Genomic DNA, 24,970 nt, shown 5'->3' with positions numbered 1-24,970 from the left:
GGAAAGTCATTGATGAAGCAGCTGAAGATGGTTGGGCCTAGGACACTGCCCTGAGGAACTCCTGCAGCAATGTCCTGGGGCTGAGATGATTGGCCTCCAACAACCACTACCATCTTCCTTTGTGCTAGGTATGACTCCAGCCACTAGAGAGTTTTCCCCCTGATTCCCATTGACTTCAATTTTACTTGGGCTCCTTGGTGCCACACTCGGTCAAATGCTGCCTTGATGTCAAGGGCAGTCACTCTCACCTCACCTCTGGAATTCAGCTCTTTTGTCCATGTTTGGACCAAGGCTGTAATGCGGGGAGGATGGGCAAACTGACCATGGCAGCATGGTTCAGGAGGCCTTTCAAGTGGGGTGAGTAAAAAGGAAGGTGGTTGTAGTAGGCGACTATAGTTAGAGGGATTGACACTGTTCTCTGCAGCCAACAGCGAGAGTCCCGAAGGCTGTGCTGCCTTCCCGGTGCCAGGGTTAAGGACATCTCCACCGGGCTGGAGAGGAACTTAGATGGGAGGTGGAGGATCCAGTTGTCGTGGTTCACGTAGGTACCAACGACATAGGTAGGACTAAGAAAAAGGTTCTGCTGAGAGAGTTTGAGCAACTAGGGACTAAATTAAAAAGCAGAACCACAAAGGTGCTAATCTCTGGATTATTACCTGAGCCACGAGCAAATTGGCACAGGGTAAATCAGATCAGAGAGATGAATGTGTGGCTCAAAGATTGGATTGGGAGAAGTGGGTTTTGATTCATGGGACACTGGCACCAGTACTGGGGAGAGAGGGAGCTGTTCCGTCAGTACGGGCTTCACCTGAACCATGCTGGGACCAGTGTTCTGGCAAATCGAATAACTAGGGCTGTAGATCGGGCTTTAAATTAAATAGAGGGGGGGAGGGCTCAGGTGGGGGGAAATTTAGAATGTTAGAGAAAGGACAAGGAAGTAGTACAGGGATGAGATAGGGGTAATGATAACCAGAGTGTGACAGGAAGGGACAGAGCGAACAAACATTAGAGATAAATCTCCGGGACCTGATGAAATGTATCCCAGGACATTATGGGAGGTTAGGGAGGAAATTGCGGGTCCCCTAGCAGAGATATTTGAATCATCGACAGCTACAGGTGAGGTGCCTGAAGATTGGAGGGTAGCAAATATTGTGCCTTTGTTTAAGAAGGGCGGCAGGGAAAAGCCTGGGAACTACAGACCGGTGAGCCTGACATCTGTAGTGGGTAAGTTGTTAGAGGGTATTCTGAGGGACAGGATCTACAGGCATTTGGAGAGGCAGGGACTGATTAGGAACAGTCAGCATGGTTTTGTGAGAGGAAAATCATGTCTCACAAATTTGATTGAGTTTTTTGAAGAGGTAACCAAGAAGATAGATGAGGGCTGTGCAGTAGACGTGGTCTACATGGACTTTAGCAAAGCCTTTGACAAGGTACCGCATGGTAGGTTGTTACATAAGGTTAAATCTCACGGGATCCAAGGTGAGGTAGCCAATTGGATATAAAATTGGATTGACGACAGAAGACAGAGGGTGGTTGTAGAGGGTTGTTTTTCAAATTGGAGGCCTGTGACCAGCGGTGTACCTCAGGGATCGGTACTGGGTCCGCTGTTATTTGTTATTTATATTAATGATTTGGATGAGAATTTAGGAGGCATGGTTAGTAAGTTTGCAGATGACACCAAGATTGGTGGCACTGTGGACAGTGAAGAAGGTTATCTAGGATTGCAACAGGATCTTGATAAATTGGGCCAGTGGGCCGATGAATGGCAGATGGAGTTTAATTTGGATAAATGTGAGGTGATGCATTTTGGTAGATCGAATCGGGCCAGGACCTACTCCGTTAATGGTAGGGCGTTGGGGAGAGTTATAGAACAAAGAGATCTAGGAGTACAGGTTCATAGCTCCTTGAAAGTGGAGTCACAGGTGGATAGGGTGGTGAAGAAGGCATTCAGCTTGCTTCGTTTCATTGGTCAGAACATTGAATACAGGAGTTGGGATGTCTTGTTGAAGTTGTACAAGACATTAGTAAGGCCACACTTGGAATACTGTGTACAGTTCTGGTCACCCTATTATAGAACGGATATTATTAAACTAGAAAGAGTGCAGAAAAGATTTACTAGGATGCTACCGGGACATGATGGTTTGACTTATAGGGAGAGGTTGGATAGACTGAGACTTTCTTCCCTGGAGAGTAGGAGGTTTAGGGGTGATCTTATAGAAGTCTATAAAATAATGAGGGGCATAGATAAGGTAGATAGTCAAAATCTTTTCCCAAAGGTAGGGGAGTCTATAACAAGGGGGCATAGATTTAAGGTGAGAGGGGAGAGATACAAAAGGGTCCAGAGGGGCAATTTTTTCACTCAAAGGGTGGTGAGTGTCTGGAACAAGCTGCCAGAGGCAGTAGTAGAGGCGGGAACAATTTTGTCTTTTAAAAAGCATTTGGACAGTTACATGGGTAAGATGGGTATAGAGGGATATGGGCCAAGTGCAGGCAATTGGGACTAGCTTAGTGGTATAAACTGGGCGACATGGACATGTTGGGCCGAAGGGCTTGTTTCCATGTTGTAAACTTCTATGATTCTAGTGCACCAGCAAATGAGGCCGGGGTAGGAAAAAATGGTTAAAAAAGACAAAATTAATGGTTCTTTATCTGAATGCGCTCAGCATTCGTAATAAGATCGATGAATTGACAGCAGAAATAGAAACAAATGGGTATGATCTCGTGGCCATTACAGAGACGTGGTTGCAAGGTGACCAAGGTTGGGAACTGAGCATTCAGGGGGATCTGACATTTCGGAAGGATAGGAAAAAAGGTAAAGGTGGTGGGGTAGCTCTGTTAATAAAGGATGAAATTAGTATAATAGTGAGAAATGATCTTGGCTCAGAAGATCAAGATGTCGAATCAATTTAGGTGGAGGTAAGAAATAGCAAGGGAAAGAAATCACTGGTGGGAGTAGTCGATAGGCCCCCTAACAGTAGCTGCACTGTAGGGCAAAATATAAATCAAGAAATAATGGGGGCTTGTAAAAAAGTTAATGCAGTAATCATGGGCGATTGTAACTTTCACATAGATTGGACAAATCAAATTGGCAAAAGTAGCCCTGAGGATGAGTTCATAGAGTGTATTAGGGACTGTTTCTTAGAACAGTATGTTGTGGAACCAACCAGGGAACAGGCCATTTTAGATCTGATAATGGGTAATGAGAGAACATTAATTAATGATCTCATCATAAAGGATCCCTTCAGAAACAGTGATCATAATATGATAGAATTTCACATCCAGTTTGAGAGCGAGGATCTTGGATCTGAAACTACTGTATTAAACCTAAATAAGGGCAATTACAATGGCTTGAGAACAGAGTGAACTAAAGTCGACTGGGTAAACAGATTAGATGGTATGACGGTGGATAAGCAGTGGCAGACATTTAAAAAGATATTTTATGTTTCTCAACAAAAATATATCCCTGTGAGGAGGAAAGACGCCACAAGAACGGTGAACCAACCATGGCTAACTAAGGAAGTCAAGGATGGTATCAGGTTAAAAGAAAAGACATGCAACATGGCAAAGATTACTGATAAGCCCGAAGATTGGGAAAACTTTAAAAACCAGCAAAGGAGGACAAAAAAATAATGGAGGGAGAAAATAAATTGAGAGTTAACTAGCAAGAAATATAAAAACGGACAGTAAAACCTTTTACAAGAATAAAAATAGGAAGAGAGTAGCTAAAGTAAATATTGGTCCCTTAGAGGATGAGACTCGGGAAATAATAATGGAAAACAAGGAAATGGCAGAGGAATTGAACAGATATTTTGTATCTGTCTTCACAGTAGAAGACACTAATAATACACCAATAATAGTAGAAAATCAAGGGGCAAAGGGGAGGGAGGAACTAAAAACAATCACTATCACTGGAGAAAAAGTACTAGGTAAACTAATGGGTCTAAAGGCTGACAAGTCCCCTGGACCTGATGGCTTGCATCCGAGAGTCTTAAAAGAAGGGCTACAGAGATAGTGGATGCATTGGTTATAATCCTCCAAAATTCACTAGATTCTGGAAAGGTCCCAGTGGATTGGAAAACCGTAAACGTAACACCCCTATTCAAGAAGGGAGTGAGACAGAAAGCAGGTAACTATAGACCCGTTAGCCTAACATCTGTTGGGAAAATCCTAGAATCCATTGTTAAGGAAGTAGTAGCAGGACATTTGGAGACTCATAATACAATCAAGGAGAGTCAACATGGTTTTATGAAGAGGAAATCATGTCTGACAAATTTATTGGAGTTCTTTGAGGAAGTAACGGGCAGGGTGGATAAAGCGGGAACCAGTAGATGTGTAGTGTATTTGGATTTCCAAAAGGCATTCGATAAGGTGCCTTATCTTGCTGCACAAGATAAGAGCTCATTTTGTTGGGGGTAATATACTGGCACAGATTGAGGATTGACTAACAGAAAACAAAGAGTCGGGATAAAAGGGTCATTTTCAGGATGGCAATCTGTAACTCGTGGGGTGCCACAGGGCTCAGTACTGGGGCCTCAACTATTTACAATATATATCAATGACTTGGATGAAGGAACAGAGTGTCTTGTGGCCAAATTTGCTGATGATACAAAGATAGGTGGAAAAGCAAGTTGTGAGGAGGACACAAAGTGTCTGCAAAGGGATATTGACAGGTTAAGCGAATGGGCAAAAATTTGGCAGATGGAATATAATGTGGGAAAATGTGATTTTGGTAGGAAGAATAAAAAAGCAAAATATTATTTAAATGGAGAAATACTACAAAATGCTGCAGTACAGAGGGATCTGGGTGTCCTCGGACATAAAACACAAAAAGTCAACATACAGGTACAGCAGGTAATTGGGAAGGCTAATGGAATATTGGCCTTTATTTCAAGGGGGATGGAATATAAAAGCAGGGAAGTCATGCTACAACTGTACAGGGTGCTGGTGAGACCACACCTGGAGTACTGCGTACAGTTCTGGTGCCCTTATTTAAGGAAGGATATACTTGCATTGGAGGCAGTTCAGAGTAGGTTCACTAGGTTGATTCCGGGTATGGAAGGGTTGTCTTATGAGGAAAGATTGAACAGGTTGGGTCTATACTCATTGGAGTTTAGAAGAATGAGAGGAGATCTTATTGAAACATACAAGATTCTGAGGGGACTCGATAGGGTAGATGCTGAGAGGGTGTTACCCCTCATGGGGGAATCCAGAACTAGGGGGCATAGTCTCAGAATAAGGGGTCGCCCGTTTAAGACAGAAATAAGGAGGAATTTCTTCTCCCAGAGGGTCGTGAATCTTTGGAATTCTTTGCCCCAAAAAGCTGCGGAGGCTGAGTCATTGAATACATTCAAGGCTGAGTTAGACAAATTTTTGATCAGCAAGGGAGCCAAAGGATATGGGGAAAAGGCAGGAAAGTGGAGTTGAGGTAAAAATCAGATCAGCCATGATCTCATTGAATGGCGGAGCAGGCTCGAAGGGCCAAATACAAACATACATACGAACTAAGAGCAGGAATAGGCCATTCGGCCCCTCGAGCCTACTCTACCATTTGATAAGATCATGGCTGATCTGATTGCGACCTCAACCCTACTTTCCCATCTACCAAACATAACCTTTGATTCCCTTGTTAATCTTGTGAATCTACCTAACTCGACTTTAAAAATATTCATTGACCCTGCCTCCACCGCTCTCTGGGGAAGGGAGTTCCACAGACTCACGACCCTCTGAGAGAAAAAATTTCTCCTCATCTCCGTCGTAAATGGGAGCCCCTTATTTTTAAACTGGGTCCCCTAGTTCTAGTCTCTTCCACAAGGGGAAACATCCCCTAAGCATCTACCCCTTCTAGTCCCCTCAGGATCTTATATGTTTCAATAAGATCACCTCTCATTCTTCTAAACTCCAATGTATACAGGCCCAACTTGTCCAACCTTTCCTCATAAGATAACCCTCTCATCCCAGGAATCAGTCGAGTGAACCTTCTCTGAACCGCCTCCAAAGCAATTATGTCCTTTCTTAAATAAGGAGACCAAAACTGCACACAGTATTCTAGGTGTGGTCTCACCAATGCCCTGTCCAACTGTAGCAAAACATCTCTACTTTTATATTCCATTCCCCTTGCAATAAATGACAACTTTCCATTTGCCTTCCTAATCACTTGCTGTACCTGCAAACTAACTTTTTGTGATTCATGTACGAGGGCACCCAATCCCTCTGTACCTCAGAGTTCTACAATCTCTCTCCATTTAAATAATATACTGCTTTTCTATTCCTCCTGCCAAAGTGGACAAGTTCACATTTTCCCACATTATACTCCATCTGCCAAATTTTTGCCACTCACTTAGCCTATCTATATCCCTTTGCTGACTCCTTATGTCCTCTTCACGACTTACTTTCCTACCTACCTTTGTGTCATCAGCAAATTTAGCAACCATACATTCGGTCCCTTCGTCCAAGTCATTGATATAGATTGTAAATAGTTGAGGCCCCAGCACTGACCCCTGAGGCACTCCACTCGTTACATCTTGCCAACCTGAAAATGACCCATTTATTCCTACTCTCTGTTTCCTGTTAGTTAACCAATCCTTTATCCATGCTAATATGTTACCCCCTACACCATGAGCTCTTATTTTGTGTAGTAGCCTTTGATGTGGCACCTTGTCAAAAGCCTTCTGGAAATCCAAGTACACCACATCCACAGGATCCCCTTTATCCACGTTGCTTGTCACTTCCTCAAAGAACTCTAATAAATTAGTCAAACACGATTTCCCTTTCACAAAACCGTGTTGACTCTGCCTGATTGCATTGAGACTTTCTAAATGGCCTTCTATAACCTCCTTAATAATATATTCTTGCATTTTCCCTATGACACATGTTAAGCTAACTGGCCTGTAGTTTCCCGCTTTCTGTCTCCCTCCTTTCTTGAATAGAGGAGTTACATTCGCTATTTTCCAATCTGAAGGGACCCTTCCAGAATCTAGGGAATTTTGGAAAATTAATACCAATGCAGCCACTTCTTTTAAGACCCTAGGATGAAGTCCGTCAGGACCTGGGGACTTGTCGGCTTTTAGTTCTCATAATTTTTTCAGAACCCTTTCCCTGGTGATTGTAAATGTTTTAAGTTCCTCCCTCCCTTTCACCTCTTGATTCACAATTATTTCTGGCATGTTATTTGTATCCTCTACAGTGAAGACGGACGCAAAATATCTGTTCAATTCATCCGCCATTTCCTTATTCTCCATTAATTCCCCAGACTCACTCTCTAGAGGACCAACACTCACTTTACTTACTCTTTTCCTTTTTAAATACCTGTAGAAACTCTTACTATCTGTTTTTATATTTCTAGCTAGCTTTCACTCGTACTCTCATTTCTCCCTCCTTATTATTCTTTTAGTCATTCTTTGCTGTTTTTTATATTCTGTCCAATCTTCTGACCTGCCACTAATCTTTGCGGAATTGTATGCTTTTTCTTTCAATTTGATACTATCTTTAACTTCCTTAGCCACGGATGGTGCGTCTTTCCCCTAGAGTCTTTCTTTCTCACTGGAATGTATCTTTGCTGAGTGTTATGAAACATCTCATTAAATATCTGCCACTGCATCTCTACTGACCTATCCCTTAACCTAAGTTCCCAGTTCACTTTAGCCAGCTCTGTCTTCATGCCCTCATAATTGCCCTTATTGAAGTTTAAAACACTAGTCTTAGACTTACTCTTCTCTCCTTCAAACTGAATGTGAAATTTAATCATATTGTGATCACTGCTACCTAGAGGCTCCTTTACAATGAGGTCATTAATTAATCCTGTCTCATTACACATTACCAGATCTAGAATAGCCTGCTCTCTGGTTGGCTCTAGAACGTGCTGCTCTAAGAAACTGTCCTGAAAGTGCTCTATGAACTCATCTTCCAGGCTACGTTTGCCAATCAGATTCTTCCAATCTATATGTAGATTAAAATCACCCATGATTATCGCTGTTCCTTTCTCACAAGCCCCATTATTTCTTCCTGTATACCCTGTCCTACAGTGTGGTCACTGTTAGGGGGCCTATAAACTACTCGCACAAGTGACTTCTTGCCTTTACTAATTCTTATCTCTACCCAAACTGATTCTACATCTTGGTGTTTAGAACTAAGGTCATTTCTCTCTTATTATACTCATGTCATCCTTAATTAACAGAGCTACCCCTCCACCTTTTCCGAGCTTCCTGTCCTTCCGAAATGTCAAATACTCTTGAATACTCAGGTTCCAGCCTTTGTCATCTTGCAGCCGTGTCTCTGTAATGGCTCTCAGATCATACATATTTATTTCTATTTGAGCTGTCAATTCATCCATTTGGTTACGAATGCTTCGCACATTCAGATACAAAGCCTTTAGTGCTGTCTTTTTACTATTTTTGCAACCTCTAGCCTTATCTGCTGGCGCACTCTTAAGTTTGCATGCTCTGTCCCTTCCTGCCGCTCTCTGATTATCATTTCCCTTATTGCTACCTTGCTCTCTTGCCTTGTCGTTTTTCTTCAATTCATCACATCTTACCTTACTTGATCCCTCGCCCCCACTATTTAGTTTAAAGCCCACTCCTGCTCCTATCTCTTATGTTCTTATAAACACTCCCAGGGCAGGTACAGCACGGGTTAGATACAGAGTAAAGCTCCCTCTACACTGCCCCATCAATATGCCTCATCCTCAGGAAAAAAACCCCCTCCTGCTCAAACATGACAATTTGCCATTTCCCCCACCAGACGATCTCTGGTCCATGAAGCACTAACCTCTTTACTCACAGCCACTAATCCCGAAGTGTTTGTGTGGTTTCTCCTGCAGGTCGAGGGCAGAAGTTGGCGGCAGCTGGGAAGGCAGACTCGCAGAGCTCTGTTGAAGGAGAATCCGATCGGGATAGCGGAGAAGAGGTCGAAGAGAACTTCATTCCAGAGGATCAGCTCATCGCTCCAGGTCAGTCAATCGGGCAAGACGAGGAGAAATGTTTATTCGTAGCGAGTTATAATGATCTGGAATGCTGTGCCCCAAACGGTGGTGGAAGCAGATTCAATAATAACGTTCAATAGGCAAATGGATAAATACTTGGAGGGAAAAGATTTGCAGGGATTTGAGGAAAGAGCAGGGGTGAGGGACTAATTGGACAGCTCAAAGAGCCAGTACAGGCACGATGGGCCGAAAGGCCTCCTGTGTTGTATCATTTCTATGATTCTGTATCCTATCCCACGTTCAAGGAGGCTGCCAAGATAAGGGATGACTGACTGGAATGTAGCCCGTTGTTCATTCTGAAAGACCCAAAATATACTTTGCATCGGTCTTTACCAGAGAGAAGGATATCGGAGAGGGGGTGAACCCTACTCCGGCTCAGAGCAAGATGAGAGATTTTATGATGGATAAAAAGAAAATCTTAGATAAGTGAATTTGACTAAAGGCAGACAAAGCATCAAGGCCTGATGGGATGCATCCTAGGATCCCGAGGGAGATGAGGGAGGAAATTGCCGAGGCCCTGGAGATTATATTTCAGGCTTTACTGAGTGTGGAAGTGTGTTGGAAGACAGAAGAGTGGCCCGAGTAGGATCCGTTTATGAATAGGGAGACACAGCCAACCGTGGTATTAACAGGCCAGTTAGCTTAACATCTGCGGGAGGGAAGTTTTGTAGTTTTTTTTTATTCGTTCATGGGATGTGGGCGTCGCTGGCGAGGCCAGCATTTATTGCCCATCCCTAATTGCCCTTGAGAAGGTGGTGGTGAGCTGCCTTGAACCGCTGCAGTCCGTGTGGTGACGGTTCTCCCACAGTACTGTTAGAAAGGGAGTTCCAGGATTTTACCCCAGCGACGATGAAGGAACGGCGATATATTTCCAAGTCGGGATGGTGTGTGACTTGGATGGGAACGTGCAGGTGGTGTTGTTCCCATGTGCCTGCTGCTCTTGTCCTTCTAGGTGGTAGAGGTCGTGGGTTTGGGAGGTGCTGTCGGAGAAGCCTTGGCGAGTTGCTGCAGTGCATCCTGTGGATGGTGCACACTGCAGCCACTGTGCGCCGGTGGTGGAGGGAGTGAATGTTTAGGGTGGTGGATGGGGTGCCAATCAAGCGGGCTGCTTTGTCCTGGATGGTGTCGAGCTTCTTGAGTGTTGTTGGAGCTGCACTCGTCCAGGCAAGTGGAGAGTATTCCATCTTTGATTAAGGATGAAATTACCGGGTATCAAGATAAAGAGAAAATAGTTAGAAGTCGCCAGTATGGATTTCCATAGAAACGATTGTACTTGACAAACTTCAGAATTCTCTGTGGAGGTAACAGACACGGTAGATGGGGAATTGCAGTGGATGTAGTGTACATGGACTTTAGGAAACAGTGTGTCAGTGCTAGCACTCTCGTCTCTGAGTCAAAAGGTCGTGGGGTCAAGTCCCACTCCAGCGACTTGAGTACAAAATTTAGGCCGACACTCCAGTGCAGTACTGAGGGAGCGCTGCACTGTTGGAGGTGCCGACTTTCGGATGAGACGTTAAACCGAGGCCCCGGCTGCCCCTTCAGGTGGATGTAAAAGATCCCATGGCCGCTATTTCAAAGAAGTTCTCCCCGGTGTCCCGGCCAATATTTATCCCTCAACCAACATCACTAAAACAGATTATCTGGTCGTGATCACGGTGTTTGTGGGATCTTGCTGCGCGCAAATCGGCTGCCGTATTTCTTACATTACAACAGTGAGTACATTTCAAAAAGTACTTGATTGGTTGTGAAGTGCTTTCGGGTGTTCTGAGATTGTGAAAGACGCTGTAGGAATGCACCCTGTCCAACTGTGCTCTTGATGCCAAATGCTAACTTCCTTTCCTGTCTTTCACTCCCTCCTCGTGATCGCTGTCCACTGCTGTGTGAAGCCAAATGCGAGTTTCTGCTCTTGGCCTCCGTGCTCTCCTCTTGCAGGTTGAGTTTCGAGCTGCTGGACTCTCCCTGTGCGGTGGTTCCGTACAGGCCAGCGATCAGGATGCCACTCCTCGTGCCAGCGGGAATGGGATGGGTGCCCAGGAAAGATTGGAGCCCCACTGGTGTGGCGCTCCGACGGAAACTCTCTGGGGGGGGGTCTCTGTCGCCTCGATTACCTCTGTGCCAAAATGGAGGCTTTGATTATGCTGGCACGATAGGGTAGGAGCAGGAGAGGGCCATTCAGCCCCTTGAGCCTGTTTCGTTATCCAGTCAGATAATGGCTGATCTGTACCTCAACTCCATTCACCCGCCATGGTTTCTTATCCTGTGATAACCTTGTCCATCAAAAATCTATCAATCTCAGTCTTGAAAATTTCAATTGCCCCCCAGTTTCTACAGTCTTTTGGGGACTGTTCCAGATTTCCACTACCCTTTGTGTGAAAAAGTGCTTCCTGATTTCACTCCTGAATGGCTTGGCTCTAATTTTAAGGTTATGCCCCCTTGTTCTGGACTCACCCCACCAGAGGAAATAGTTTCTCTCTATCTACCCTATCGAATCCCGTTTAATTTTAAAGACCTCGATTAGATCATCCCTTGGTTTAAATGTGCGCGGCAGTCTCACCCAGAGCTTGTGGGTTCAGGAACTTAAAGCCACTAGATCTTAAAACCATCAGTCTGTGTCCTCTTCCTCCGTCCCATCCACTGACCTGTAGGTTCCTGTAACTTGGGCAGAGTACCACTGGGCAAGTCGGTGGCAGAGACAATTTAATGGGGAGAAATGATAATTAACGGCGCAGATAGATATTAACGGTTATGAAATAGTTGCGATTACGGAGACATGGCTGCAGGGTGACCAAGGATGGGAACTGAACATCCAGGGGTATTCAATATTTAGGCAAAACAGGCAAAAAGGGAAAGGAGGTGGGGTAGCGTTGTTAGTAAAGGAGGAAATCAATGCAATATTGAGGAAGGATATTGGCTCGGAAAATCACGATGTGGAATCTGTATGGGTGAAGCTAAGAAACACCAAGGGGCAGAAAACGTTGGTGGGGGTTCTCTATAGGCCCCCAAACAGTAGTGGGAGATGTAGGGGAGGGCATTTAACAGGAAATTAGAGACGCATGCAAGAAGTGTACAACTATAATCATGGGTGACTTTAATCTACATATAGATTGGTCAAACCAAATTAGCAATAATACTGTGGGGGAGGAATTCCTGGAGTGTGTATGTGATGGTTTTCTAGACCAATACGTTGAGGAACCAACTAGAGAACAGGCGATCCTAGACTGGGTATTGTGCAATGAGAAAGGATTAATTAACAATCTTGTTGTGCGGGGTCCCTTAGGGAAGAGCGACCATAACATGATAGAATTCCTCATTAAGATGGAGAGTGAAGTAGTTGAATCCGAAACTAGGGTCCTGAATCTAAATAAAGGAAATTAAGAAAGTATGAGGTGTGAGTTGGCGATGATAGATTGGGAAACTTTACTAAAAGGGATGACGGTGGATAGGCAATGGCTAATATTTAAAGAACGTGTGCAGGAATTACAACAATTATTCATTTTTGTCTGGCACAAAAATAAAACAGGAAAGGTGGCTCAACCATGGCTTACAAAAGAAATTAGGGATAGTATTAGATCCAAAGAGGAGGCATATAAAATTGCCAGAAAATCGGCAAGCCTGAGGATTGGGAGCAGTTCAGAATTCAGCAAAGGAGGACAAAGAGATTGATTAAGAGGGGAAAAATAGAGTATGAGAGTAAACTAGCAGGGAACATAAAAACTGACTGTAAAAGCTTCTATAAATATGTCAAGAGAAAAAGATTAGTGAAGACAAATGTAGGTCCCTTACAGTCAGAAATGGGGGAAATTATAATGGGGAACAAAGAAATGGCAGAACAATTAAACTCCATACTTTGGTTCTGTTTTCACAAAGGAGGACACAAATAACCTCCCAGAAATGTCAGGGAACCAAGGGTCCAGTGAGAGGGAGGAACTGAAGGAAACCAGTATTAGTAAAAAAAAATAGTGCTAGGGAAATTAATGGGGCTAAAGGCTGACAAATCCCCAGGGCCTGATAATCTACATCCCAGAGTACTAAAGGAAGTGACCCTGGAAATAGTGGATGCATTGGTGATCATCTTCCAAAATTCCATAGACTCCTGAACAATTCCTACAGATTGGAGGGTGGCAAATGTAACCGCACTATTTAAAAAAGGAGGGAGAGAAAAAACAGGGAATTACAGACCAGTTAGCCGAACATCAGTAGTGGGGAAAATGCTAGAGTCTATTATAAAAGATGTGATAACAGAACACTTGGAGGGCATTAACAGGATTGGACAAAGTCAGCATGAGTTTATGAAAGGGAAATCATGCTTAACAAATCTACTGGAGTTTTTTGAGGATGTAACTGGTAGAATAGATAGGGGAGAACCAGTGGATGTGGTGTATTTGGATTTTCAGAAGGCCTTTGATAAGGTCCCACACAGGAGGTTAGTGTGCAAAATCAAAGCACATGAGATTCAAGGGAATATACTGGCATGGATTGAGAATTGGTTGACAGACAGGAGACAGAGAGTAGGAATAAACAGGTCTTTTTCCGGTTGGCAGGCAGTGACTAGTGGGGTACCGCAGGGATCAGTGCTTGGGCCCCAGCTATTCACAATATATATCAATGATTTGGATGAGGGAACTAAATGTAACATTTCCAAGTTTGCAGACGACACAAAGCTGGGGTGGAATGTGAGCTATGAGGAGGATGCAAAGAGGTGATTTAGACAAGTTGGGTGAGTGGGCAAGAACATGGCAGATGCAGTATAACGTGGATAAATGTGAGGTTATCCACTTTGGTTGTAAAAACAGAAAGGCAGATTATTATCTGAATGGTGATAGATTGGGAAAAGGGGAGGTGCAACGAGACCTGGGTGTCCTTGTACACCAGTCGCTGAAAGCGAGCATTCAGGTGCAGCAAGCAGTTAGGAAGGCGAATGGTATGTTGGCCTTAATTGCAAGAGGATTTGAGTACAGGAGCAGGGATGTCTTACTGCAGTTGTACAGGGCCTTGGTGAGACCACATCGGGAGTATTGTGTGTAGTTTTGGTCTCCTTATCTGAGGAAGGATGTCCTTGCCATGGAGGGAATGCAACGAAGGTTCATCAGACTGATTCCTGGGATGGCAGGACTGATGTATGAGGAGAGATTGGGTCGACTGGGCCTATATTCACTAGAGTTTAGAAGAATGAGAGGTGACCTCATCGAAACATATAAAATTCTAACAGGACTAGACAGACTAGATGCAGGGAGGATGTTCTCGATGGCTGGGGAGTCTAGAACCAGGGGTCACAGTCTCAGGATACGGGGCATGCCATTTAGAACCAAGATGAGGAGAAATTTCTTCACTCAGAGGGTGGTGAACCTGTGGAATTCTCTACCACAGAAGGCAGTGGAGGCCAAGTCATTAGATGTATTCAAGAAGGAGATAGATATATTTCTTAATGCTAAAGGGATCAAGGGATATGGGGAAAAAGCAGGAACAGGGTACTGAGTTAGATGATCAGCCATGATCATTGTGAATGGCAGAGCAGGCCCACTCTTGCTCCTATTTTCTATGTTTCTGTGTGACGTAGTACATTTTGGGGGAAAAAAGAATTGAGACAGGAAATATATCCTAACCAAAAAAAAGAGGCAGGTACATAGATCTTTAAAAGTGTGAGTTCAGATAGAAAGGGCAAAGAGAATGTGAAATTTGAATCTGGGTTTTATACACAGTGATTTTGAATGTTTGTTTATTCATTCTGAGAATGTGAGCATTGCTGGCAAGGCTGGCGTTTATTCCTCACCTCCTCGGTGAGCCTCTGAACCGCTGATAGCGAGTTTGATAGAATTGAATGGCTTCAAAGGGCAGCTAAGAGTCAACCATCTGGAGTCACAAAAAGACCCAGACCGGGTAAGGACGGCAGGTTTCCTTCCCGAAAAGACATCAGTGAACCAGTTGGGTTTTTAAGACAATCCAACAGCTTCATGGTCACTGTTACCGATTCCAGATTTTTATTTCCAGATTATTTGAACAACTGAAGTTCTCACTCTGCCGCGGTGGGATTTAAACTCGTGTTATCTGGATTACTGGTCCAGTAACAGTCCAGTACCGGGCAGCGCTGTTGAATTTGTACAAGTCGTTGACCATTTCCATCACGGCAGGTGAGCAGTGTAACCCCGATGGGGTTTCAGCCCCGGGGTGCCTGTTTTCAGGAGCTCCGCTGATTAAGATGATTTGACCTTGTTTTCCAGCCTTCGACCCAGAACTGATCTTTCGGCAAAACGGAAACCGAATCAGAAGCGGGTTTGAACCCCGATACCAGTGGCCCAATCAGGGCAACCGTCTCAGGTAGGTGCAAGCAGCCAATCAAGGGGCTCCTCTTCAATCAACAACAACAACTTGCATTTATATAATGCCTTTAACGTAGTAAAACATCTCGAGGTACGGTACGGGTACGGTAGCATAGTGGTTATGTTACTGGACTAGTAATCCAGAGGCCTGGACTAATAATCCGGAGTCATGAGTTCAAATCCCGCCACGGCAGCTGGGGAATTTAAATTCAATTAATTAAAAAATAAAAATCTGGAACTAGTATCAGTAACGGTGACCATGAAACTACTGGATTGTCGTAAAAACCCATCTGGTTCACTAATGTCCTTTACAGAAGGAAACCTGCCGTCCTTACCCGGTCTGGCCTATATGTGACTCCAGATCCACAGCAATGTGGTTGATTCTCAATCGCCCTCTGAAATGGCCTAGCAAGCTACTCAGTTGTTCAAGAAGGTGGCTCATCACCTTCTCGAGGGCAATTAGGGATGGGCAATAAATGCCGGCCTCGCCAGCAACGCCCACATCCCATGAATGAATAAAACAAAATGATCAAACAAAGCTTGCCACCATTCAGTGCGCACAGCAAAGCATTTCAAGTAGGAGCATTGCAGAACAAAGAGACTTTCACCCCATCAGTCTGCGTCAACCCCTGATTGGACCCGGCCACAACTTACTCATTTACCTCATTCTCTTCAATCTTGGTGTCCTTCATCCTGTACAGCATGGGACAGTGTAGCGGGAGCTTTACACTGTATCTAACCCTGTACCTGCCCTGGGAGTGTGTGATGGGACAGTGTAGCGGGAGCTTTACTCTGTATCTAACCCTGTACCTGCCCTGGGAGTGTTTGATGGGACAGTGTAGCGGGAGCTTTACTCTGTATCTAACCCTGTACCTGCCCTGGGAGTGTGTGATGGGACAGTGTAGCGGGAGCTTTACTCTGTATCTAACCCTGTACCTGCCCTGGGAGTGTTTGATGGGACAGTGTAGAGGGAGCTTTACTCTGTATCTAACCCGTGCTGTACCTGCCCTGCGAGTGTTTGATGGGGCAGTGTAGAGGGAGCTTTACTCTGTATATAACCATGTACCTGCCCTGGGAGTGTTTGATGGGACAGTGTAGAGGGAGCTTTACTCTGTATCTAACCCGTGCTGTACCTGCCCTGGGAGTGTTTGATGGGGCAGTGTAGAGGGAGCTTTACTCTGTATCTAACCCGTGCTGTACCTGCCCTGGGAGTGTTTGATGGGGCAGTGTAAGAACATAAGAAATTGGAGCAGGAGTAGGCCAATCGGCCCCTCGAGCCTGCTCCGCCATTCAATAAGATCATGGCTGATCTGATCCCATCCACAAATCTAAAGAACACAAGAAGTAGGAGCAGGACCCGGCCACTCAGCCCCTGGGCCCTCTGCGCCACCCACAGGACATTGACCGATCCGAACTCAGCTTCATGTCCAATTTCCTGCCCGCTCCCCATAACCCCTAATTCCCTTTACTTCTAGAAAACTGTTGATTTCTGTTTTAAATTTATCTAATGATGTAGCTTCCACAGCTTCCTGGGGCAGCAAATTCCACAGACCTACCACCCTCTGAGTGAAGAAGTTTCTCCTCATCTCAGTTTTGAAAGAGCAGCCCCTTATTCTAAGATTATGCCCCCTAGTTCTAGTTTCACCCATCTTTGGGAACATCCTTACTGCATCCACCCGATCAAGCCCCTTCACAATCTTATATGTTTCAATAAGATCGCCTCTCATTCTTCTGAACTCCAATGAGTAGAGTCCCAATCTACTCAATCTCTCCTCATATGTCCGCCCCCTCATCCCCGGGTTTAACCGAGTGAACCTTCTTTGTACTGCCTCGAGAGCAAGTATGTCTTTTCTTAAGTATGGAGACCAAAATTGTGTGCAGTATTCCAGGTGCGGTCTCACCAATACCTTATATAACTGCAGCAATACCTCCCTGTTTTTATATTCTAGTGTAGAGGGAGCTTTACTCTGTACCTAACCCGTGCTGTACCTGCCCTGGGAGTGTTTGATGGGACAGTGTAGAGGGAGCTTTACTCTGTATCTAACCCTGTACCTGCCCTGGGAGTGTTTGATGGGACAGTGTAGAGGGAGCTTTACTCTGTATCTAACCCGTGCTGTACCTGCCCTGGGAGTGTTTAATGGGGCAGTGTAGAGGGAGCTCTCCCATGTCCGCCCCCCCACAGGCCGACTGATGTCCTTTGCCTTTGTGCTGTAGAGAGGCCGGAGAGGAGGCGGCCAATCCGGAGGGACGGAAGCAGCGGGACCTGCCCACCGTCGCCGCCCAGGCCGCCATGGAGCGCTTGAACAAAGCGGCCGAGGACGGGCCCAGCCGATCGCCACCGTCCTCGCAGAAGAAGCCGTGCCGAGCCACGCTGGTCCCTTCACTGTTCAAGATGGCGACCGGAGGCGCGGTGGCGCTGATGACTGGTGCGTGAGCCCACGGGGTTTATGGCGTTACGGATTCGGGAGGGCTGCTTTCTTGGGGGTTGAGGGACTTCAGTTATGTGGAGAGACTGGAGAAGCTGGGATTGTCGTCCTCAGAACAGAGAAGGTTAAGGGGAGATTTGATCGAGGTGTTCAAAATCATGAAGGGTTTTGATAGAGTAAATAAGGAGAAACTGTTTCCAGTGGCAGAAGGGTCGGTAACCAGAGGGCACAGATTTAAGGTGATCGGCAAAAGAGCCAGAGGGGAGATGAGGAAACATTTGTTTTTAAGCAGCGAGCTGTGATGATCTGGAATGCGCTGCCTGGGAGCAGATTCAATAATAACTTTCAAAAGGGAATTGGATAAATACTTGAAGGGAAAAAATTTGCAGGGCTATGGAGAAAGAGCAGGGGAATGGGACTCGTTGGATAGCTCTTTCAAAGAGCCAGCTTATGCACGATGGGCCGAATGACTGCCTCCTGTGTTGTAACGTACTATGATACTATGATACCTGTTCTATCTGTAGCTCCCAGTATGCAGTACAGCCGGAGCCTGGCCTGCCTGACCCCTGAACTGGCTGAGCACCTCCTCCTGCACATGATCAACGAGCGTCTGCTGCGGCCCAAGGCCATCGAGCTGTTCTTCGGCTGCCAGATTCAGAAGCTGGTCCTCAACTGTTACCCGTACGCCACCAATGAGCTTCTCCGCCAGCTGAGGGCCTTCCAGTCCCTCAAACACCTCAGCCTCACGTCTTGCTCCCTCGTCACAGGTACCCGCTACAACTCTCCATTTAACTTCTCCCCCACCCTCCCATTGCTCTGCCTCCACACCCTCTTCCCCATTCCATCGTAACTTTTTCTGCAGTCGTTCTCGGGATGTGGGTGTCGCTGGCAAGGCCGGCATTAATTGGCCCGTCCCCATAGTCGCCCCTTGAGAAGGTGGTGCTGAGCCGCCTTCTTGAACCTCTGCATTCCGTGTGGTGTTTGTAGTGGGTTTGATTCAACTGAGTGTCTTGCGAGGCCATTTAAAAGGCAGTTAATAGTCAACCACGTTGGTGTGGAGACTGGAGTCACATAGGCCCAGACCGGGTAAGGACGGCAGGTTTCCTTTCCTAAAGGACATTAGTGAGTTTTTACGACATTCCGACAACTTCATTGGATAAATACTTGAAGGGAAAAAATTTACAGGGCTCTGGGGAAGGAACAGGGGAGTGGGACTAATTGGAAACCTCTTTCAAAGAGCCAGCACAGGCACGATGGGCCGAATGGTCTCCTGTGCTGTCTGATTCTATGATTCATGGTCACTTTTACTGGTACCAGCCTTTTTATTTCCAGATTTAAATTGAACTCAGACTGCCAAGGCGGGATTTGAACTCCTGTTCTCGGGATTATTAGTCCAGGCCTCTGGGTTCTGAACAAACCCACGACACCTCCGTACCCCCGGCTTCTCCGATACACCTGTCGCTGAGCCAGTGGGACCAGGTACCCTGTCCAAGTCCTGCCCTGTGCTGAGTTGGCCATCCTCGGTCAGAGTGGATTCGAACCCTGGGTTAGGGAGGGGGGCATCAGTAGGGGATGTTCCTGGAGATCACTGTCCAGTGATTGATGCCTGCTGGAAGTGTGCGTGCACAAGTGTGAAGTTTTATTTATTCGTTCATGGGATGTGGGCGTCGCTGGCGAGGCCGGCATTTATTGTCCATCCCTAATTGCCCTTGAGAAGGTGGTGGTGAGCCGCCTTCTTGAACCGCTGCAATCTGGCTGGTGAAGGTTCTCCCACAGTGCTGTTAGGAAGGGAGTTCCAGGATTTTGACCCAGCGACGATGAAGGAACGGCGATATATTTCCAAGTCGGGATGGTGTGTGACTTGGAGGGGAACGTGCAGGTGGTGTTGTTCCCATGCGCCTGCTGCCCTTGTCCTTCAAGGTGGTAGAGGTCGTGGGTTTGGGAGGTGCTGTCGAAGAAGCCTTGGCGAGTTGCTGCAGTGCATCCTGTGGATGGTGCACACTGCAGCCACAGTGCGCCGGTGGTGAAGGGAGTGAATGTTTAGGGTGGTGGATGGGGTGCCAATCAAGCGGGCTGCTTTGTCCTGGATGGTGTTGAGCTTCTTGAGTGTTGTTGGAGCTGCACTCATCCAGGCAAGTGGAGAGTATTCCATCACACTCCTGACTTGTGCCTTGTAGATGGTGGAAAGGCTTTGGGGAGTCAGGAGGTGAGTCACTCGCCGCAGAATACCCAGCCTCTGACCTGCTCTTGTCGCCACAGTATTTATGTGGCTGGTCCAGTTAAGTTTCTGGTCAATGGTGACCCCCAGGATGTTGATGGCGGGGGATTCGGCGATAGTTATATTAGGAAAAAGAGGGTGGTCAGGAGCAGTGTTGGCCCCTTAAAAACTGAAAGTGGGGATATTGTCATTGACAATGGGGAAATGGCGGACATGTTGAACGATTACTTTGCGTCAGTATTTACAGTCGAAAAAGAGGATAGCATGCCGGAAATCCCAAGAAAACTTATATTGAATCGGGGACAGGGACTCGATTAAAATTAACATAAGTAAAGCAATAGTAATGAAGAAAATAATAGCACTAAAGAGTGACAAATCCCCAGGACCAGATGGTTTCCATCCCAGGGTTTTAAAGGAAGTAGGTGAGCACATTGCAGATGCCCTAACTATAATCTTTCAACGTTCTCTAGATTCAGGAACTGTCCCTCTGGATTGGAAAATTGCACATGTCACTCCGCTTTTTAAGAAAGGAGAGAGGGGGAAATCAGGGAACTATGGACCAGTTAGCCTAACATCTGTTTGGGGAAAATGCTGGAGTCTATAATTAAGGATAGGGTGACTGAACACCTCGAGAATTTACAGTTAATCAGAGAGAGCCAGCATGGATTTGTGAAAGGTAGGTCGTGCCTGACAAACCTGATTGAATTTTTTGAAGAGGTGACTAAAGTAGTGGACAGGGGAATGTCAATGGATGTCATTTATATGGACTTCCAGAAGGCATTTGATAAGGTCCCACATAAGAGACTGTTAGCTAAGATAGAAGCCCATGGAATCGAGGGAAAAGTACAGACTTGGTTAGGAAGTTGGCTGAGCGAAAGGCGACAGAGAGTAGGGATAATGGGTAGGTACTCACATTGGCAGGATGTGACTAGTGGAGTCCCGCAGGGATCTGTCTTGGGGCCTCAATTATTCACAATATTTATTAACGACTTAGATGAAGGCATAGAAAGTCTCATATCTAAGTTTGCCGATGACACAAAGATTGGTGGCATTGTAAGCAGTGTAGATGAAAACATAAAATTACAAAGCGATATTGATAGATTAGGTGAATGGGCAAAACTGTGGCAAATGGAATTCAATGTAGACAAATGTGAGGTCATCCACTTTGGATCAAAAAAGGATAGAACAGGGTACTTTCTAAATGGTAAAAAGTTAAAAACAGTGGATGTCCAAAGGGACTTAGGGGTTCAGGTACTTAGATCATTGAAGTGTCATGAACAGGTGCAGAAAATAATCAATAAGGCTAATGGAATGCTGGCCTTTATATCTAGAGGACTGGAGTACAAGGGGGCAGAAGTTATGCTGCAGCTATACAAAACCCTGGTTAGACCGCACCTGGAGTACTGTGAGCAGTTCTGGGCACCGCACCTTCGGAAGGACATATTGGCCTTGGAGGGAGTGCAGTGTAGGTTTACTAGAATGATACCCGGACTTCAAGGGTTAAGTTACAAGGAGAGATTACACAAATTGGGGTTGTATTCTCTGGAGTTTCGAAGGTTAAGGGGTGATCTGATCGAAGTTTATAAGATATTAAGGGGAACGGATCGGGTGGATAGAGAGAAACTATTTCCGCTGGTTGGAGATTTTAGGAGTAGGGGGCACAGTCTAAAAATTAGAGCCAGACCTTTCAGGAGTGAGATTAGAAAACATTTCTACACACAAAGGGTGGTAGAAGTTTGGAACTCTCTTCCGCAAACGGCAATTGATCCAGCTCAATTGCTAAATTTAAATCTGAAATAGATAGCTTTTTGGCAACCAAAGGTATTAAGGGATATGGGCCAAAGGCAGGTATATGGAGTTAGATCACAGATCAGCCATGATCTTATCAAATGGTGGAGCAGGCACGAGGGGCTGAATGGCCTACTCCTGTTCCTATGTTTGAATAACTCTGCTTCTGTGCTGCCCTGATGGTTCCTCGATAGCATAGAAGGATGTGCTGATCGGGTTAGACGAAGTGTATCGAGTCACATCAAAACCACAACACAGAAACAGGCCATTCGGCCCAACTGGTCAGTGCTGGCGTTTATGCTGCACACGAGCCTCCTCCCTCCCTGCTTCATCTCGCCATATTCCTTTCTCCCTCGTGTTTATCCAGCTTCCCCTTAAATGTATCTACACTATTCGCTTCAACTACTCCTTGTGATAGTGAGTTCCACATTCTCACCACTCCCTGGGTAAAGAAGTTTCTCCTGAATTTATTGGATTGGATTTATTAGTGACTATCTCATATTTATGGTCCCGAGTTCTGGTCTCCCCCACAAGTGGAAATACCTTCTCTCTGTCCACCTATCAAACCCTTTCATAATCTTAAAACCTCAGTCTTCTCTTTCCTAGAGAAACAAGCCCCTGCCTGCTCAATCTTTCCTGATAGGTAGGGAGGGAGGAGGCTCGTATGGAGCATATTCACCGGCAGAGACTAGTTGGGCCGAATGGCCTGTTTCTGTGCTGAACATTCTGTACATTGTAATACTAAGTATTGCAAACAGATCAGATCCCTGATTGCTGCTCTGGCCTACACTGAACTAGCCCATCCCAGCCGGGGCCGCGGATTGGGTGGGTGGGTTGGGAGGAGGGGGGGGGGGGGGGGGGGGAGTGCAATCGAGGGAGGTGCCCCAGGGCGAGGGAGAGGTCCATGGTTTCCAGTCACCTCCGCTCGAAAGTGTGTGGGCTTGGGGTGAGGACGGCAACGGGCTTGGCTGTGATGCCCCCTGTAGTCGCATAGCCCACAGCGAAGCGTAGGCTCATGGGTGAAGAACCAGAGGTCTTCTGTCAGGGACCCATGGAACTGAACAGCACCAAGAAATATTACTTTCGGGTTGGGAACAGAGGTGTTCAGTATTAAGAAAGAAAGACTTGCATTTATATAGCGCCTTTCACGACCTCAGGACGTCCCAAAGCTCTTTACAGCCAGTGAAATACATTTGACTTGTAGTCACTGTTGTAATGTAGGAAACACGACAGCCAATTTGCACACAGCAAGATCCCACAAACAGCGATGAGATAATGACCAGATAATCTGTTTTTTAATGATATTGGTTGAGGGATAAATATTGGCCAGGACACCAGGGAGAGCTCCTCCTGCTCTTCTTCGAAATAGTGGCGTGGGATATTTTACATCCACCTAAGGGGGCAGACGGGGCCTCGGTTTAATGTTTCATCTGAGGGACGGCAGCTCCGACAGTGCAGCACTCCCTCAGCACTGACCCTCCGACAGTGCAGCACTCCCTCAGCACTGACCCTCCGACAGTGCAGCACTCCCTCAGCACTGACCCTCCGACAGTGCAGCACTCCCTCAGCACTGACCCTCCGACAGTGCGGCACTCCCTCAGCACTGACCCTCCGACAGTGCAGCACTCCCTCAGCACTGACCCTCCGACAGTGCAGCACTCCCTCAGTACTGTACTAGGAGTGACAGCCTGGATTATGAGCTCAAGTCTCTGGAAAGGGAATTGAACCCATGACCTCCTGTCTCAGAGGTGAGAGTGTTAACACTGAGCTGACCCTTTTACCAGAGTTTTAACCATTTCTTCTCTCTCGCTGTCTCTCCGTCTCTCCTTGTCTCCTGGTTTCTAGATTCAGGGTTGGAAGTCGTGTCAAGTTTGCAGAAACTGCAGCACCTGAACCTGGCGGCCTGTGTGAAACTCACCGATAACTGTCTGTGCAGCATCAAAGGTCAGTTCCAAATGCTCCCGCAGCGGTGACTGGGATGAGCGGGCTTCAGCGAGGTGGGGTGGGGGGGGGGTAAGTGGTAGCTGGGTGAGGGGGAGGGGGTAGTTGGGGGAGGGGGAGGGGGAGGCGGTAGTTGGGGGAGGGGGAGGGGAGGCGGTAGTTGGGGGAGGGGGAGGGGAGGCGGTAGTTGGGGGAGGGGGAGGGGAGGCGGTAGTTGGGGGAGGGGGAGGGGGAGGCGGTAGTTGGGGGAGGCGGGTAGTTGGGGGAGGGGGCGGTAGTTGGGGGAGGGGGTAGTTGCGTGAGGGGGAGGGGGTAGTTGGGGGAGGCGGTAGTTGGGGGAGGGGGTAGTTGCGTGAGGGGGAGGGGGGAGGGGGTAGTTGGGGGAGGGGGTAGTTGGGGGAGGGGGTAGTTGGGGGAGGGGGTAGTTGCGTGAGGGGGAGGGGGGAGGCGTAGTTGGGGGAGGGGGTAGTTGGGGGAGGGGGTAGTTGGGGGAGGGGGTAGTTGGGGGAGGGGGGAGGCGTAGTTGGGGGAGGGGTAGTTGCGTGAGGGGGAGGGGGGAGGCGTAGTTGCGTGAGGGGGAGGGGGAGGCGTAGTTGGGGGAGGGGTAGTTGCGTGAGGGGGGAGGGGGTAGTTGGGGGAGGCGTAGTTGGGGGAGGGGGTAGTTGCGTGAGGGGGAGGGGGAGATGGTTGGGGGAGGGGGAGGGGATAGTTGGGGGAGGGGGAGATGGTGGTTGGGGGAGGGGGAGGGTGGAGGTGGTAGTTGGGTGAGGGGGGGGAGGGGGGATTTGGGGGAGGGGGGAGTTGGGTGAAGGGGGGGAGGCAGTCGCCAGAGGGAGGTGGAGAGGGGAAGGGGATGGCGAGGGGGAGATTGACGCATTGACTGGAGGAGGCAATGGTCAGCAGAGCGGGTGATCTGGTCAGACGATAGAATGTGACCGAAGGAGTAATGGCAGTGAACGGTTCCAGTTTATCTACTCGTTTGGAGAACGGTCACTCTGCGTCTGGACACAGGTCCTGAGACTCCGCTCGGTCTCCAGTTCCTATTATCCATCTCCCTGCTGTGGACTGTGGAACGGAGATCCAGCAAAAGGCTGCGACAATGTAACTCCAGCCATGAGGAGCTGGATCAATCAATCTGCATCAAAATCAAAAATACTGAGAACACTCAGCAGGTCTTGAGAATCGAGGGTATAATTTCAAAGTTTGCAGATGGCACAAAACTCGGAAATGTAGTAAACAATGTGGAGGATAGTAACAGACTTCAGGAGGACAGAGACAGACTGGTGAAATGGGCAGACACATG

The 24,970-nt window shown here is 46.9% G+C and overlaps 1 protein-coding gene across 1 annotated transcript in view; it reads left to right on the top strand.

Annotated features, from left to right (window-relative positions):
* si:ch73-173p19.1 (uncharacterized) overlaps window positions 1-24,970 on the top strand; it is an 83,921-nt gene that overhangs the window by 32,347 nt on the left and 26,604 nt on the right. The window contains exons 7-11 of the mRNA XM_067977579.1: window positions 8,816-8,944; window positions 15,196-15,292; window positions 17,509-17,720; window positions 18,245-18,487; window positions 23,572-23,670. Coding sequence (XP_067833680.1) covers window positions 8,816-8,944; window positions 15,196-15,292; window positions 17,509-17,720; window positions 18,245-18,487; window positions 23,572-23,670 — 780 coding nt within the window. The remainder of the gene's footprint in view (window positions 1-8,815; window positions 8,945-15,195; window positions 15,293-17,508; window positions 17,721-18,244; window positions 18,488-23,571; window positions 23,671-24,970) is intronic.

This window comes from Heptranchias perlo, chromosome 3 (genome assembly GCF_035084215.1).
Source record: "Heptranchias perlo isolate sHepPer1 chromosome 3, sHepPer1.hap1, whole genome shotgun sequence".
NCBI lineage: Eukaryota > Metazoa > Chordata > Chondrichthyes > Hexanchiformes > Hexanchidae > Heptranchias > Heptranchias perlo.
Note: the sequence above shows the minus strand (reverse complement) of the source record. Positions and strands in the feature narration are given on the sequence as shown.